This window comes from Podarcis bocagei (assembly GCF_964188305.1).
Source record: "Podarcis bocagei genome assembly, chromosome: W".
In the NCBI taxonomy this organism is placed as follows: Eukaryota; Metazoa; Chordata; class Lepidosauria; order Squamata; family Lacertidae; genus Podarcis; species Podarcis bocagei.
Genome location: NC_138131.1, coordinates 82601068 through 82618654, shown reverse-complemented (window position 1 = coordinate 82618654; position 17587 = coordinate 82601068). Strand labels below are relative to the sequence as shown.

General features: G+C 43.3%; 1 protein-coding gene across 1 annotated transcript in view; it reads right to left on the bottom strand.

Annotated features, from left to right (window-relative positions):
- LOC308578155 (proliferation marker protein Ki-67-like) overlaps positions 1–17587 on the bottom strand; it is a gene marked incomplete at its 3' end in the record, with an annotated part of 47597 nt that overhangs the window by 10893 nt on the left and 19117 nt on the right. The window contains exons 2-8 of the mRNA XM_081178415.1: positions 13574–13686; positions 11869–11950; positions 11655–11770; positions 9935–10004; positions 8070–8148; positions 5928–7223; positions 1905–2134 (exon numbers count right to left, since the gene is read on the bottom strand). Of these exons, the coding sequence (XP_081034541.1) occupies positions 1905–2134; positions 5928–7223; positions 8070–8148; positions 9935–10004; positions 11655–11770; positions 11869–11950; positions 13574–13665 (1965 nt within the window). The 5' untranslated portion in view covers positions 13666–13686. The remainder of the gene's footprint in view (positions 1–1904; positions 2135–5927; positions 7224–8069; positions 8149–9934; positions 10005–11654; positions 11771–11868; positions 11951–13573; positions 13687–17587) is intronic.

Genomic DNA, 17587 nt, shown 5'->3' with positions numbered 1-17587 from the left:
ACATAAGAAATAGCTTGCTCTTCTTGCTCAGTTTGTTTGCACTTAGCCAGCTACACCTATGAACATGTCCACATGTCACTGGATGCCAGGATTAAAGTATAAAGAGCTTCTTCCTGGGAGAGAATGCAGTAGTGGTTGGTGCATGTGCTCATGTCTTCACTAATGGGGTGGCATGTCTGCATCATTCTATAATTATGTCTCTTTTTCCATACTTTTAGACTTAGCAGCCATTTTATAATAAAAAGCTAACCCGCGGCAGCCATTTTGTGATTAGCAAGAACAGCACTTTCTCCAAATTTAAGATGGGCTCACTGGTTCAAAGTTTGGCGACTTCTGGCCTAACTCATATCAGCTCCAGTGAGTAGAGCCAATGGTTAATGATGATGAGAGCTATAATCCACCAAAATCTGGAAGGCCAGACACATGAAGAGGCCTAGGAAGAAACCACACAGACACACATCATGTCCTAGCCCAGAGAAAAGGAACCTTTTTGGATCCACAGGCCAGTCTAGCAGGCCAAATTTTACAAGTGTGCGGGGCCATCCTCCTGCTGAAATCACAAATGATGTCAAGGGATTTGGTGCTCTGAAACCCCAAATTTAAGACTTCAAAGCACTAGCAGGCAGCAAGGCACTGTTAAAAGCGACGTGTTTTTCCACATCATTTCAATAGTTGTTTCTTTGTAAATCCAGTTGCTGAAATGAAAGGAGGGACATGACACCTGAACCAAGTAGGAACATCTTCGCTTTGCATCAGCCACTGGGTTCCTGCTTTGTGCACTGCTTCAAAGGCTCCCAACAACCAGCTGATTGTGGTGCTTCGGAAGGGACTTAAGCTGGTTTGGCCAACTGCCTCCCTCACTTGTGGGCCAATGGGGAAGCCTGTCAAGCCAAGATTGGCCTGCAAGCCAGAGGTTCCTCAAACCTGTCCTAGCCCTTCTCCTTAAATGAGAGCTTTCCTCCTCCTTTTTTAAAGGGCACTGTCAAGCCAAAATTAAGAACTTTTATTCAGTGAGAATGCACTGCATTCATTCAAGTAGACATCTTTTCTGCTCATTTCTTTTAAATAAGATAAAACACTTATCTTTGAGAGGCCTTCCTCAAACGAAGCACAGGACAGCACACAACATGATAAAATGAAATACAATCACTACAACTACTAAATAGAAAAACCACAATACAGAACAGTAACATCAAACTACTTGCTCCAACCCACGATGGAGTCATGTTGTCCCTTGCTGCAATTTTATTTATTTTTACTCATAATCCAACTTTTAATAAAAATGCCAGTTCTCAAGAGTTATTGTACAGCAGGTGAAAACAAGGGAGTGGGGCTAGACCCCACTCATCCCATGGTGGAAACAAGTCTTCCCTTGCTAGCATTTGTCAGGGAACAAGACCTCTGAAGCAAATGGTCAAGCAACTGGAACTTGCTCAACCCACGCTGGAAATAATATTTCCCTGCATTCAAGATCATAAACCTGTCTCAAGGACACTTCATTTACCCTGACAACTTCTGAATTAAAAATTTTTAGGCAGGGATCCAATACCTACTTACTTGTAAGCCCCATTGGAAGGAATGGATAATATCCAATTATATTGTGGCATTAGAACAAATTTACTCTCAAGGGGGCCTTCTTCCCTGCACCCCAGCTCTCATGTGTCCACCAATCCTGCTTCAAAGTCTTTGGACCCTCTGGAGATTTGGTGCGGGGGGGGGGGGCATACAGAGCAACAGGGGAAGGAGTTTTCTTACACAATGTTGGATTTCACCCAATGGGACTTATATCTAAGTATGCATGTACAGGATTGTTAGAAACACACACACACACACACACGAAGAATGAGAAGCAGAAGACTTGATCTGGGTGCTTTTGAGGCATTTCAGTACAGAAAATTATTTACCTTGATTCGAGATTGTCTAAATTTCAAAACCGCTCGAGGCGAGTTTCCAAATGGCAAGCTCAGTCGTGCTGGAGTTGCACCTCTTTTAAGTGGTGAGTTTGGAGGTAAGCATTTATCAAACAGTTCAGGACTCAAGTGCCCACCAAAGGACACCCTCTTTCTCTTTCCAAGAGGCTGAATTAATATGTCAGGTTCTTCGTCCTTCCGCTTTTTAGGTGATTTCTTAACTTCTACAAAAGAGCAAAACATACCAAATTCAATATACCAAGTTACAAAGCTAATCAGAAGGTTGATTCATTTTAGGTAATTTATCTAAAAGAAAGACAGAAGAAAGTTATTCTGAATTCCAACATAAATATTTAGCTCCAATCACAAAGGGAGTAAAAGGTAAAAGTAAAGGACCCCTGGACAGTTAAGTCCAGTTGGCTTCAACTATGGAGTACGTCGCTCACCTCCGCTTTCATGCCGAGGGGGCCAGCATTTGTCTGCAGACAACTTTTCCAGGTCATGTGGCCAGCATGGCTAAACCACTTCTGGTGCAATGGTACACCATGACGGAAGCCAGAGAGCATGTAAATGCCATTTACCTTCCCACTGCAGTGGTACCTATTTAACTACTCGCACTTGTATGCTTTTGAACTGCTAGGTTGGCAGGAGCTGAGATAGAGCAATGGGAGCTCACCCCGTAGCACTGCTGACCTCATGATCAGCAAGAGGTTTGGTGGTTTCAGAATGTAAAGGTAGGCTATTGTTGATTTTTGTTTACTATGTTAAATAAGCAGGATTACTTGATAGCAGGGATAGACTAATTAATGAAATCTATTGGATTTGTCCAAAAACACGTAAAAATATAAGTTTTCAAATTGCCTTGATATTGAGGTATTTTGTACGTTTACCTGCAATGACGATGCTTTAGGTTATATGAAATACTTTTAAAGTGTGAAAGCTGACATGGAACTTGCTAATAAACAATAATAATAAACAAATATTATTATTGGAACCAAATGGAGAATGAGGTATCCTATTCAAACTTGTAGTTGGCTAAAATAAGGAACATCACAGAAACTGATATAATGACCAAGAAGATAGTTAAGTGATGAAAAAGATTTTTTTCTTCTGTGAATTGGTTACTACATACTGAGTGTCAGTATAATTTGAATATTATTTATTGTTAATTCATTGTTTTCTGGAGTGATAACTAAAATTTCATCTTTTATGTATTTGCACCAATTCAAGAGCACTGGAGATTTTTTTCTGTGCATACAAAAACCTGTCACAAAAGATTGCAGGTCTTTTGGACCCCCCTGATTAACTTTTAGTCTAGGGCATGGATAGGCAAACTAAGGCCCAGGGGACAGATCCAGCCCGTGGATTGCCTTCTCAATCCAGCCCGTGGATGGTCTGGGAATCAGCATGTTTTTACATGAGTAGAATGTGTGCTTTTATTTAAAATACATCTCTGGGTTATTTGTGGGGAATAGGAATTCGTTCACCCCCCCCCCCATATAGTCCGGTCGCCCACAAGGTCTGAAGGACAGTGGACCAGCCCCCTGCTGAAAAAATTTGCTGCCCCCTGGTCTAGGGGGTTATTTCTGCTCCAGGTTTGTTTTGTCCTGACAGAAGACTTAACATACTCATAGTTAAAATCTGCAATACTGATTTCATATTTGTAATGTTCTATAGGGTTATACTGAAACTCCTTCTACTGCGCTCCAGTAGAAGATCCCTAACAGAAACTTAGGCATTTGTTTCTGTTTCTGTTTTGCTTTCTCTTTTCTTAACACTGTCAGGTCACATATTCCGAATAGTTTTTGTTAAACTCTTGGTGATACCAACAGAAGCCTATTTTTAAAACCATAGTCACTTTGAAACTCACCTACAGGTGGTACCTAACACCAAGGAAACTAGCGCTAATACACCCAGGAACCTCACCAAAATGCTGGAGAGGGTGCACCTCCACAGGCACATACTTCCACATGTGGTGGGAGTGTCCCAAAATCCAACTGTTCTGGACAACAGCCATACAAGAAATTTGTAAAATAACTAAGCAAGTAATAGACACCACCCCAGAATTGGCCCTACTAAACATCTTCCAAGACAACAATGCCCATTTACACCACAAAGAACTCATAACCCACCTGCTCTCAGCAGCCAGAAACACCATAACCAGACACTGGAGAGACCTGTCAGGAGTAAGCATGGACCAATGGTACCAAATAGTATGGGAAACAGCCCTACTAGAAAAATTAACTAATAAACTGAAACTGACACGGGGACAAACAGAAGAAGATGCCTTCACCCCGGTATGGCTCCCCTTTATCACACACACAGCCCAACAGGACAATGACAATAATCCACCAACAGCATACAAATCAATATGGCTAACCTGATCCAAAACACCCACCCACCTCACTCACACACGAAAACCAAGATCACCACAGCCAATCACAAGCAAACAATCACACCCTAGGCCAACCCCAACCTCTCTCACCACCAAAGGAACACAAGTGAACAACAAAAGCACGCTGACACCAAACTCTACATACATTAAACATAATAGAAACACCGCCACCCAATCCCACCCTTATCCATCTTCCCTCTCTCCACCCCCCTTTCTTTTTCTCTCCTTTATTTATTTTTATTTTTATTTTTATTTTCTTCTCCCCCTAATGCCTCAACAAATGAAACGGATTTGTAAAAATGTTACATGGGGAAAAAATATATATGAGGCACTACACTTCTGTAAAACAAGAAAATCCTTAATAAAATATTTTAAAAACTCTTAAAAAAAAAAAAAAGTTACAGCTGTTCATGCCATCCAGCCTAGAAGGCTCCCTCCCTTCTGGCGCCGACCGAAGGGCAAGAGGCATGCTGATGGTTGGGGTGACCAGTGATTTCCCTACAGATATTCATAGAATCATAGAACTGTAAATGATCATGAAGAATCATCTAGTGCAACTCCCCCTGAAATGCAGGAATATGCAGCTGTCCCATCCAGAGATTAAACCTGCAACCTTGGCATTATCAGCACCACACTCTAACCAATTCATCCATATTAAGCATTAAATATCTGTTCTTTTTAAACATATGTCGTCCCTCCCCCCATCTTTTTTAAAAAAGGGAAGCTGGCTTATGCCAAGTCTGAAACTTCACCCATTCAGTAGCAGGGATGAGAGGCAGAATTTGGTTCAGGTCATATTTAAAGGCCTACAGAGGCAAGCATGAAGAAAGGCAGGACGATCATGGGTTCATCTCCAGATGTTTCACAAGAAAATACACGCTGCCCCCTGGTATCGACCCTGCTGCAGTCCGCTCCTCCCTTTCCCCCGATGGCATGTTGACGATAGAGGCTCCTTTGCCCAAGCCGGCCATTCAGTCTGCTGAAATCCAGATCCCTGTCACCTTTGAGGCGCATGCCCAAATCACTCCGTCAGGAGCCAAGAAACCAGAAGAGGCTCCCAAGGTGTAATTGACGGGTGGGAGTTTACCACTCGGGTTTCGAAAACGGGCAAACCCTCCTGTATCCCTTTTTTTGTAAAGACAGAGACCTCTGCAACAGCGCCACAAATAAAGTTGTGTTTTTTTAAACCCCCCCCCCAAAAAAACAAAAAAAACCAAAACCATAGTCACTTTGAAGTAAATCATCCCCCCCCCCCAGTATGCCCTTAAAGAGGTCTCTTGGACCTAAATACAAGACTGATAGTCAGAAAATGAGTGTATGATGACACTTCAGTATCAAAATAGTAAGGATACTTTCTGTTAAAGTAAGATTTTAAAAACAGAACTAGTAAGAGATAAAAATTGAGAAAAATCTGTTGGGGTTATTTTTAGTGCACTGTACTTCTCTTAATCGTAGTAACCAAATTCCTTTGGTATTCATACAAGTTTTATAAATAGAATAACCAACAGACTTTGAATAAAACTACATAAAGAGAGCAAAATTACAAGTTCAAGAAAAAGTCATGACAAATTTCTGAAACAATCTCAAAATGATAGTCTTAGGCTTGTACTGCAAGTATTTACCTGACTTTCTTTTTATAATAAATGCGCTTGTCACATTCAGTTCTGAAGCAGTCTCACCCTCTGCTGGCACTGGTACATTATTTTCATGACCTGGTATATAGTGTTTATTATCAAAACTCTGGTTGTGGGCCTTCATTGTTGGTTCTTTTATTTTATCATCCTCCTCCTCCTCCTGGAGCCAGTTTCCCTCTTTTTCAGGTGGCTGGTTAGGTGTGCACATGCAACCTGTTCCAGAAGTATCTACAGGAACTTCTAATGACTCCTCTGAATTGATATGCATCTGCTCTGTAGAAAAACGCCCATTTAAAAAGTCTTCATTTTGCTTAATGCTCCTCCGGGGGCTTTTACTGTTACGACAGCGAAATGAATAGGCAATGATTCCAGAGTTTCTATCTTTTTGTGTGTTGTTCATACCAATCTCATTTGTTGCTTTCAGAGTATGCATTGGTTCTATGGCCAGCACTTCATTCTTGCCTTTTATTTTAAAAAACTTACGTGGACTAGAATAAGTTTGAAAACTCTCCTTATTAGACTTTGGTATGGACAAAATGCTTACAAATGATCTGCAAGTATCTGTTAAGTTAGCTTTGATTTCCACACCAGCTGTCTTTGTTGGCTCTTCTTCTGACTTTTCAGGGCGCCCTGCTCTATCTGCAGGTTCCAATGATACTATGGAACATGATTCATGGAAATACTTTGCACTTTGTCTACTTGCTGTTAAATCTGTATCATTACTTGCATTTTTAATTCCTTCAGTTCCATCTAGTTCATTCTCTTCTGCTTTCTTGAAATTTAACTGATTGGTGCCTTCACTTTCTTGCTTCCGTTCTGCAGCATAACCTTGAAGACCCAAAGATGATCTTTTGGATCTGTTCCTTTCAAGAGATCTTGGATTTGATATCACACTGTTTATTTCTTGACTTTTAATATAACGAGAATGTTCAAATTCATTCCAAATTACACCTTCAGTCTTCTTAGTTTGACCAGTTTCAGATATCCTGCGTGGTATCTGAGATGCAGCTTCTTCCAAGGTATCATTACCATCTTTTCTGGCTAAGTGTTCTTCTTTTGACTGCAGAAATGTTTCATTGCTAACATCTTTCTCTGCTATTTTTGTATCAGGTTCGTGCTTCACTAATTCATAAAGTTCGCTAAAGGGAGACATTTCGTTTTTCCTTTCTGAACTGAAGGTTTTGTATGTAGATTGGGGTGTGCCATACTGTCCAGTAATAAATTCTTGAATTTTTGTCTTGTCACTTTCATTAGTATTCCGATTTTCCCAGTCAAGTTTCTTTTCTAAGAAGAGATTTTTAAAAGAATACATTTTTAAACAATGTGTTCTTTAAAAGTATTTCTATTTTTGGTATAATGCTTAAGTTAGATGAAACAGTGTTACCAAATTCTACAGTCAGTTAAGGTTCTGATCATAGGGCAAATATATTTTTGAGGAATTAAGTAAAATCAACAACACCTGCTTCTACATATAAAATAAGATTTAACATAAAAGTCCTCAACATACAGCTCAGACATTCACAAATGCACTCATATGAAGCTACTTTGCAACCGATACTGAGAATAGCATGCCCATAGTGAATGGATTCTTAAAACTTATCCGTGTATGCAATAGACTCTCTCTCTCTCTCTCTCTCTCTCTCTCTCTCTCTCTCTCTCTGTGTGTGTGTGTGTGTACACTGACAAACATCAGCATAATCTGTAATATAAAATTAAGATTTATCTACTTGTGAACTCTAATCATAATCCAGAGCAAACAAAAAAAGTGGCTGTCTGAATATCAGTTCCCGCTTCTTCTCTTTTGCCATGCCTGGATCAGCTGACAATACAACCTGCAGTGGAACTGGCAGGAAATAGAACTGGAAGGGGTTTTCTCAGCCCACAAGGTGTATTCTCTAAAATATTTTGCTTCCTGTTACTGGAGAGATGGGTGGAGACAACCCATATCAAGGATCACATTCATCCCTACAGGAGAAACTAATTCACCAAATCTTGCTTCATCTGTTCCCTCCTACAGCAGAATCCCAGTAAATGCTTTGATTTCAACTACTACGTATCTGTTTATGTAGCTTTACATTTTCTTACCATTCAAGGCCTAACAGTGGTAAATAAGCTAAAATAACTACCAACCAGAAATCTGAGGACTTTTAGATTCTGAATTCCGACAGTGCAACAACTCCTCCTGTTCTTCCTGCAGAATATGAAGAACCTGTAAATTTGTACACAATGTATCAGATCAATGAATGTTTTATTTGTTTTAGAAGTTCACAAAATTGTGCCTATGGAAAGTATTACCGTATTTTGCGCCCCATAAGACGCTCCGGCCCATAAGACACACCTAGTTTTTTGGGGGGGAAATAAAGAAAAAAAATTTTATTTCCCCCCCCCAGGTGCGGGGCTGGAAGAACCAGGTCGGGGAACAGTGGGAAGGCACGCTCTGCCTCCCCGTTGTCCCCCGAGCTTGTGGGGCTGGCGATGGGGAGAAGTGCACCAGTCCCGGGAGGGCAGGCAGCTCTGCGCCGCCATCCCGAGCGGGGCAGGACTTAGCGCCCCGCTCGGGATGGCGGCGCAGACCTGCCTGCAGTCCCGGGACGGGAGGCAGCTCTGTGCCGCCATCCCGAGCGGGGCGGGACTTGGCGCCCCGCTCCGGATGCCGGTGCAGACCTGCCTGCAGTCCCGGGACGGCAGGCAGCTGTGTGCCGCCATCCCGAGCGGGGCGGGACTTGGCGCCCCGCTCCGGATGCCGGTGCAGACCTGCCTGCAGTCCCGGGACGGCAGGCAGCTGTGTGCCGCCATCCCGAGCGGGGCGGGACTTGGCGCCCCGCTCCGGATGCCGGTGCAGACCTGCCTGCAGTCCCGGGACGGCAGGCAGCTGTGTGCCGCCATCCCGAGCGGGGCGGGACTTGGCGCCCCGCTCCGGATGCCGGTGCAGACCTGCCTGCAGTTCCGGGACGGCAGGCAGCTGTGTGCCGCCATCCCGAGCGGGGCAGGACTTGGCGCCCCGCTCCGGGTGCCGGTGCAGACCTGCCTGCAGTGTGCCGCTCGGGATGGCGGCGCAGAGCTGCGCTGGTCCCAGGACTGCAGGCAGCTCTGCACGGCCACCGGGAGCGGGGCGGAGCTTCTCCCCCGGCTCCCGGTGGCCGGGCAGAGCTGTGCTGGTCCCAGGACCGCAGGCAGCTCTGCCCGGCCACCGGGAGCGGGGCGGAACTTAGCGCCCCGCTCCGGATGGCAGCGCAGAGCTGCGCTGGTCCCAGGACCGCAGGCAGCTCTGCACAGCCACCGGGAGCGGGGCGGAGCTTCGCCCCCGGCTCCCGGGCAGAGCTGAGCCGGTCTCCCGAGGGTTGCGCAGAGCTTCCTGAAGCCTGGAGAGCGAGAGGGGTCGGTGCGCACCGACCCCCCTCGCTCTCCAGGCTTCAGCGAAAGCCTGCATTCGCCCCATAAGACGCAGGCACATTTCCCCTTCATTTTTGGAGGGGAAAAAGTGCGTCTTATGGGGCGAAAAATACGGTAATTGGTTTATTTTTGAAGTAAATATTTATATGGTATCGAATAATTTAACTGAGTAGATTTCACTAGAACCCACCACCTCTAGCCTAGTTCCATTTATTCTTAAGAAAAAGCTTCAGCTGTTTATTTATCTTCACCCCCTAAACTAGGAGTAACAGCTATCTTGAAAATAATCTATCATCTTTGAATACAGTTGTTCTTGCATAATCATTAAAAAAATATGATATGAAAATGTGCTGTTAAAAGAATGCTTCCAAAACATCTATTAAAAGCATACATTCTCAGTAATATATTACTTTGGAGAGAAGAGTGCTGACATTAAAACGTTTCTGTGAATACAGTTGCCATCCACACATAAAAAAGGGAGACCCTACATCTGCAGGTAAAAAACCCACTTAAGGAGATTGGGAATATGGAAACCTATAGCTACATATTTCATTCAGTCCAGCAAAATGCAAAGGTGCATTTCCTTGTATTCATGGAGTTACCTGTAATGTTTCATTCTCTTGAGACCTGGAACTCCTCTTCCGTGGAAGTAATGAAGGTGGATATTCAAACCTGTTTAAAGGTATTAGGTAGGCTTAATATTGATTTGTTTATCCCACTGATGAGCTAAATACCCTGGCTGCATACCAGTTGTTGAAAACTCTTTGGGCTGGATAATGCAAAGAAAGCACCAGCCTTAACAGTCATAGAGCCAAACAAGAAGTGTAAGTAGCAACAAATTGAGTAGTCAGGGAGGTGAATAAAGGAGATGAGTTCTGGGATCAGGCTTGGCTATGAGACAGAGTCAGTTTTGGCTGCCTGAGACCTGACCTTTACAGAGAGCAGGACAAGGGGACTGTGACATTGCTCTTGCTTCTTGACTCTTGTGCAGCTTTCAATACCATTTCCCGTAGTATCCTCCTGAAATGACTCAGTGGAATGGACACTGGTATCACTGTGTTACTGGGCTTCCATTACTGCAGTCCTGAGAACAGCACCAGAAGAGTGCTTTATGAATCTCTGACAGTTATGTTATGGAGTACCCCTGGGTACAATTGTATCCCCCAGTGCTATTTAAAATCTATACAAAGCCACCAGAAGCCACATGGAGCCTGGACCTGTGCCCGGACACAGTGGTGGGACAGATGAGGGAAAGTAAGCTGAGGTTGAATCCTGCCAAGGTGGAGGCACTATAGGTGTCTGGATCCCATGTGCAATAAACTGATCAATTACGTGCCATGGATGGGGTCACACTTCAGCTGAATTAGCTGGTATGCAATTTGGGGGTGCTTTTGGATCCAGCTTTGTCAATGGAAGCCCAGGTAACCTCAGTAGTTCATGGATTAATGATTTCAAAGCTGGATTACTGCAATGCACTGTAAGTAAGTTTCACTTTTACTGACCCAGAAACTGCAGTTAATGCAGAATGCTGCAATACAGTTGCTGAAATGATTGGGATCCTATCAACATATAACACCTCTGCTCAGATATCTACACTGGCTGCCAGTTTGTTACCAGGCTAAGTTCATGGTGTCACTATTAGTATACAAACCCATAACAGTTTTGGACCACTTTACCTGTGGCATCACTTTACCCCATATACTCCCCATCAACCACTTCTATCGGCAGAACTGACACAGCACAACGTACATAACACTCATTCCGCAGTTACAAAACCACAATTTTTTGGTGTTGCAGCACCTATACTTTGTAACTCTCTACCTACTAATATCAGATAGGAGTATTGACTGTAATATTTTCAATGCCTGCTTAAAACATGTTTAGGCTAGCCTACGCAGACAAGTTGAATGATGCAATGCATTTTAATCTCCCTTTGTTTACTGATTTTAATTATCTTTTTAATGCTTTTAAATACCTGTTTTTAACTGTCTTGTACTGATAATTTTAACGTATTCTTTTTTATAACTGCTTAGAGGCTTTACTACAATCAAGCAGTATATAAAAGTTGTGAAATACAGGTGGTGACCATTTTGCATGCGTCCAATTGATGTGTGGCCTTCCATGCATGCCATTTTCTGACCCAGAAGGGGATGGAATGGGCTTACACACAATATGACTCAAAATGCAACCCCTGCACAAAGGAGTTGCCTGAACATAAAATAAACTCATTAAAAATTCCAGTGACTTGACCCAACCTAGGCAACGTGACAAGAGTAATTTTATTTAAGTAGATCCATAGCTGTGTATAGCATTGTTACCTACCTGAAAGAACGATCAATAATAGTGAATACATCTCCATGCTTTAAGTACGTAGGCTGCTGAAAAATATTTCCATTGAGTTCTGTTGGGTTTGCAGGACTTAAGTTAAACAAAGTTGCCTAAAAATAGATTTAAAAATATTCAGCTCAGTCAATTAAGAAAGGTCCAAGAGACACACAACAAATCAATACAAAAAAATAAAAATAAGAATGCATACCTCCTTATTTTCATTGACTTCGATTTTACAATGTTCTTTGGAAACCTGAGGCAGCTGAATTCTGATGTCACACTCTCTTTTCCTTTAAATATAATCATGCAGTTTTCAGATTAACATTTGTATATTACACAGAGATAAAGGGGTTTTTAATATAAAAAATGCCATAATGCTACTATTCAAATATTAGAAAAATTATAAAGACAAACTATGTAGTATTATGAAAACTGAACTTGTTTTAACTGGAAAAAAACACTAATGTTTACTGTTGGCATGCCATAAACCAGAGATGGCTAATCAATTCAGGGTCTAGAGCCACACTGGTCCAGGGTGAACCATGATATCTGCATGCCAAAGCAAGCATGCCCAAAGTGTAAATGTGTCCATGGCTAGAATTGCAGTTCGCAAGCTGCCTTCAAAAAGCTTTTATATTCTATCAATACTATTTAAAAGCCTTTTTTGATAATCTATTATTATTTATTAAATTCTGTAAAATATAAATATATACATAGGAAAGAATACATTTTATGGATCAGAACAGGGGACCTGTAGAACTGGTCGATGAAGAAATAGTATTTTTTTAATGGACAAATTGGAAGGTTGCAAAGGGAGGACACAAAAAACTTCCTGGGGAACTATATATGGCTCACAGGCTATAGGTTGGCTACCTCTGCCATAAACTTTCCCCTGCCTTCATTAAATATGCACTTGGCCACTGGTACCTATTCACGTAGATACTTGGAGAAAAGATACTCTAAACCAGAGCAACACCTGCATCCAATAAAACCCTCCAAAGATATGAAATGATAAACACAGATGTTGCCGATATCACTTGCTTATGTAAAACAGAAAGGTTGAATAACTATTGGAGTTAGTAAAGTTCAACCTTTCAGAGCAGGTTGTACAATTCAAAAATTTCTCTAAAGTTGAAAAAGAGCTCTCTCTATTGACTTTTATGTATGGTGAACTTGAAGCAGACAATCCCGAGACATTAATTCGAGAACAGCAAAGATGCTTATATCTCCAATAGCAAGTGAATGTTGCTCCTTTCATTTGACCCACTGAAAGCATGCTATTAACAATTTTTGCCCACAAAAATATTATAGCTTCACTTGAGAGTTTCAAAACTGTGAAGAAAAATTAAATTTAAACCCAAAAGTAAAGACAAATTCCTATCTACTAGCTCTCAAAAAGGTCAAATTTACACCAGTGTGCAAACCTAAAATGTGCACATTGATGCAGTGCTTAGGCATATTGACAATTTAATTGACATCTTAAGTTTTGCTGTTTTAAAGTGCAAGCAGGTACGCGCAAATCCCCAAAAGGGGCACAAAAAGGAGCAAATACGGCCCTAAAAGAGTGAAAACAGCAAAAATGGAGTCTAGCCTTTGCAAGTGCAGTCCCAGGAGCCTTTTACGCCTATGGAGAGTTGAGAGTTTAAGAAAGTAGATTTGGAGAGTGATTGTGGAGCTGGGTGGATTTCTGGCTTTTTTTCAAGCGTTTCTAGAAGTTTAACAGGTGGTTGCAGGCTTTTTCAATGGTGCCCCAATATATGTAATTTCACTTAAATATGTGGTGCCTTGGAACGTAACCTCCATGTAAATGGGAGTTTCCTGTAGCAAAGATTTTACTGTTTCCCTTTGTGAAAAGAACAGTTCAGACAATTAAATTCCAACATTCAAAATACCTTCCAATAAATAAGTCTTACCTTCCAAACAAACAAGAGTTTTTAGTCAGCGGAAAATGAGTTCCATCACTCCCATTCTTTTTAATGACAACAATTTTCCCAAAAAGTGGCATTTTCTCATCTGTAATTCCTACCTGTAAGGATTGAACATTGAGAACTCAATAAAACTTTACCTAATTAGAATATATGATGAGCACCTTTCTATTAAGACAATACACCAAGAGAATTACAATTTTCTTACACTTTTCTTAAACCCAGATTATCATGAAACTATGTAAAAGCCTCTTATCAGGTCTATAGCTACAACATATAATGCAAATTACATTATATAATACAGGAGACACATACAAGTGTACTATTTGTACACGTATACTGTTTTGCTGCTCATTAACACTAGCTGCTAAAAAAAATTCAAGTCATTTCTCAGTAACATGATCAAAGTCATAGACGTACAAGTAATTTGAACAAGACATCTTTAAAATTAATGAATGTATTATGGCATTAGCTTTCATGGAATACAGTGCACTTCATCAGATGCACAGAGTGAGATCCTCAACTGTCAAAATATTGCACACATGGGTGCTGTTGGGGTGGATGGGTATAATGTGGCCAGAAAGAATGCAGGGAAAATAGAGACAGTGAAAATTACATAAATAACAATGATAGTTCACAGAATCAGTTGTGAATAATAGATATCCTGGCATTTGTATGCCAATTAACTTGTATGTTTTGTTAACATTTCATTTAGTACTACAATATGTTTACATAGAGCTGCCCTTGAAGCTAGTTCAGAAGTTCCAATTGGTGCAAAAATGCTCCCACCTCACTATTCAGTATCAAAACTGGATACAATATTGTGACAGCACTCTTGAAACAGTTGTGCTGGTTACGTGTTTGCCCAATTTAAGGTGCTCACTTTAGTGTATTGTCCTGCATGGCCTGGATACTTAAAAGAGCACCTTTCCCCATTATATGCCAGCCTGTGCTTTGAGATCTGACAGAAAGGTCCTTCTTATAGTTCTATTTAAAACCAAGACGCAAACAACAAGACGGTAAGAAGAGCCTGCTGGATCAGGCCTTCAGGCCTATTGACAACCTAATCTAGCATCCTGTTATCACAGTGGCCACCCAGATGCCTGTGGGAAACCCACAAAATGGACTTGAGAACAACAGCACCATCCCATTCTGTGGTTTCCAACATCCTGCTTCTGGAAAGGACTCATGTTATGGCTTCTGTGTTATGGCTCCCCGATTACAGAATTGCCTTCCACTAGAAATACGTTGGTCCTCTTTGCTGGTGTCTTTATGTCATTTACTCTGCTTGGCATTTGGAGGTCAACTGCTCCTACTGTTGCTGAGTTATAAGAGGTGTTATATTGGTAGTTTAATGATGGATGTTCTACCGTTTTTTATTATGAATTGTATACAGTGCTCAAAATTAACCAGGCACTAGGCATTTCCACCATCTGGAAGTGCATGTCTGGGGATCCTTGGATCTAGACTGTTTTCATACAGTAACACTCCATCCTGTAGAATTCTATTGGTTATATTTTATCTACACAATTGGGAATGAATTTCTGGAAACAAAATGCTTCTCAGACTGCAGCCTGAGCAGGAGCAGTTACCATTAATAAAAAGAAGTTGGAATAAGCCAATACACATGTGGACTTTTCTTCTTCAAGTTCTCAAAGCTCCAGGTTGTCATTTGAACTATCCAGATGTTTAACTGATCACAGCCCATTGTTTGAAAAATAAAACTTTAGAGCTGTCTTGCCAAAAATATATATCCGAATTTCTAACACAAATTGTATACCATCTTAGCAACTTCATTTAAATTAATTAAAAAACATATTTGCCTTACTTCAGCCCACAAGTGAAAAAAGGAAACTCTTGATATATAGTTTCACATTGCAAGTCTGAATAAAGTATCCTTATTACAGGATGGCCAGTTTGTTATCATTTACAATGTCCTGGGAGACTGGAATTGCCCCCCAACAGTTTTTTAATATTGTAATTTCTGATGAGATTAAATTTATTCTTCTGCATAGCAACTGGCCTATTTGTAGTATGTATGCAATAATCCACTAACAATGCTCTTAATCATTCTACATATAAAGTTATTCTAGTCCTCTTAATCAATTCCAATAATTTGTCAGTGAAAGTCTGTCATGTACATGAGCAGTTTAACTTGAATCCATAGGACACTGAAACCACATGTCTCCTCCTCATGTGAATCACTAATTGATTTCCAGGTACTGTACTATACAGATATATAAATGCATCTATTTTACTGTCTACCCCATACAGTACTGTCAAAGCAATAACGTTTACAATCTGTATACCGTATTTTTCGCACTATAGGACGCACTTTTCCCCCTCCAAAAATGAAGGGGAAATGTGTGTGCGTCCTATGGTGCGAATGCAGGCTTTCGCTGAAGCCTGGAGAGCGAGAGGGGTCGGTGCGCACCGACCCCTCTCGCTCTCCAGGCTTCAGGAGAGCCCCACCGCCAGCCCCACAAGCTCGGGGGACAGAGGGAGAGGCGCAGCGCGCCCTTCCCGCTGTCCCCCGACTTGGTTAGAAGGCTGGCGGGGGGGAGCCTGCTCCTCCCCGTCGCCAGCCCCGCAAACTCGGGGGACAGCGGGAGAGGCGCAGCGCGCCCTTCCCGCTGTCCCCCGACTTGGTTAGAAGGCTGGCGGGGGGGGAGCCTGCTCCTCCCCGTCGCCAGCCCCGCAAACTCGGGGGACAGCGGGAGAGGCGCAGCGCGCCTTTGCCGCTGTCCCCCGACTTGTCTAGAAGGCTGGCGGGGGGAGAAGCCTGCTCCTCCCCGTCGCCAGCCCCGCAAACTCGGGAGACAGCGGCAGGGGCGCAGCGCGCCTTTGCCGCTGTCCCCCGACTTGTCTAGAAGGCTGGCGGGGGGAGAAGCCTGCTCCTCCCCGTCGCCAGCCCCGCAAACTCGGGGGACAGCGGGAGAGGCGCAGCGCGCCTTTGCCGCTGTCCCCCAACTTGGCTAGAAGGCTGGCGGGGGGAGAAGCCTGCTCCTCCCCGTCGCCAGCCCCGCAAACTCGGGAGACAGCGGCAGGGGCGCAGCGCGCCCTTCCCGCTGCCCCCCAACTTGGCTAGAAGGCTGGCGGGGGGGGAGCCTGGTTTTGCGGGAGGCGGGGGAATCCCCCCGCCTCCCAGGAAAGCCAGGAGAAGCCGTGCAGCCCTTTTAAAAGGCGCGCGGCTTCTGCCGGTTTTGCGGGAGGTGGGGGAATCCCCCCGCATCCCAGGAAAGCCAGGAGAAGCCGTGCAGCCCTTTTAAAAGGCGCGCGGCTTCTGCCGGTTTTGCGGGAGGTGGGGGAATCCCCCCGCCTCCCAGTAAAGCCAGGAAAGCGCTGTGCAGCCCCTCCGCCAAGGAGAGGCTGCACAGGGCTAAAGGGGAAGCCAAAACAGCGAGCGGGATCCATCCCGCTCGCTGCCTTGGCTTCCTCCATAGCTGCGCGCAACCCCTCTGCCAAGGAGAGGCTGCACGGGGCTATGGATTCTTTAGCCCCACGCAGCCTCTCCCGGGAGGGAGAGGCTGCACGGGGCTAGGGGAAGCCAAAACAGCAAGCGGGATCCATCCCGCTCGCTGCCTTGGCTTGATCCATAGCTGCACGCAACCCCTCGGGCAGGGAGAGGTTGTGTGCAGCCTGTACGCTGCTCTTTGGGGCTGCGGGGGGGAAAAAAGATTTTTTTTCTTGAATTCCCCCCCTAAAAACTGGGTGCGCCCTATGGTCCGGTGCGCCCTATGGTGCGAAAAATACGGTACATAATAGAGGAGCTGTACAAATCAGCAACTACACTTTCACACAAACAGTTGTACTTACAATGAGACAGCCTGCTTTTTGTGAAACAGCTTCATCTGCATACACAACTGGAATAATAGTCTGGCTTTGCAACTATTTTGTTCCATGTTTCCACCTCATGTGATTGGTTTACTAACAAGTACATTTCCTTCAGAAACATTTTCGTTTTTAAAAAACCCCAGAAACTTTAGGATGGTAACTGTAGAT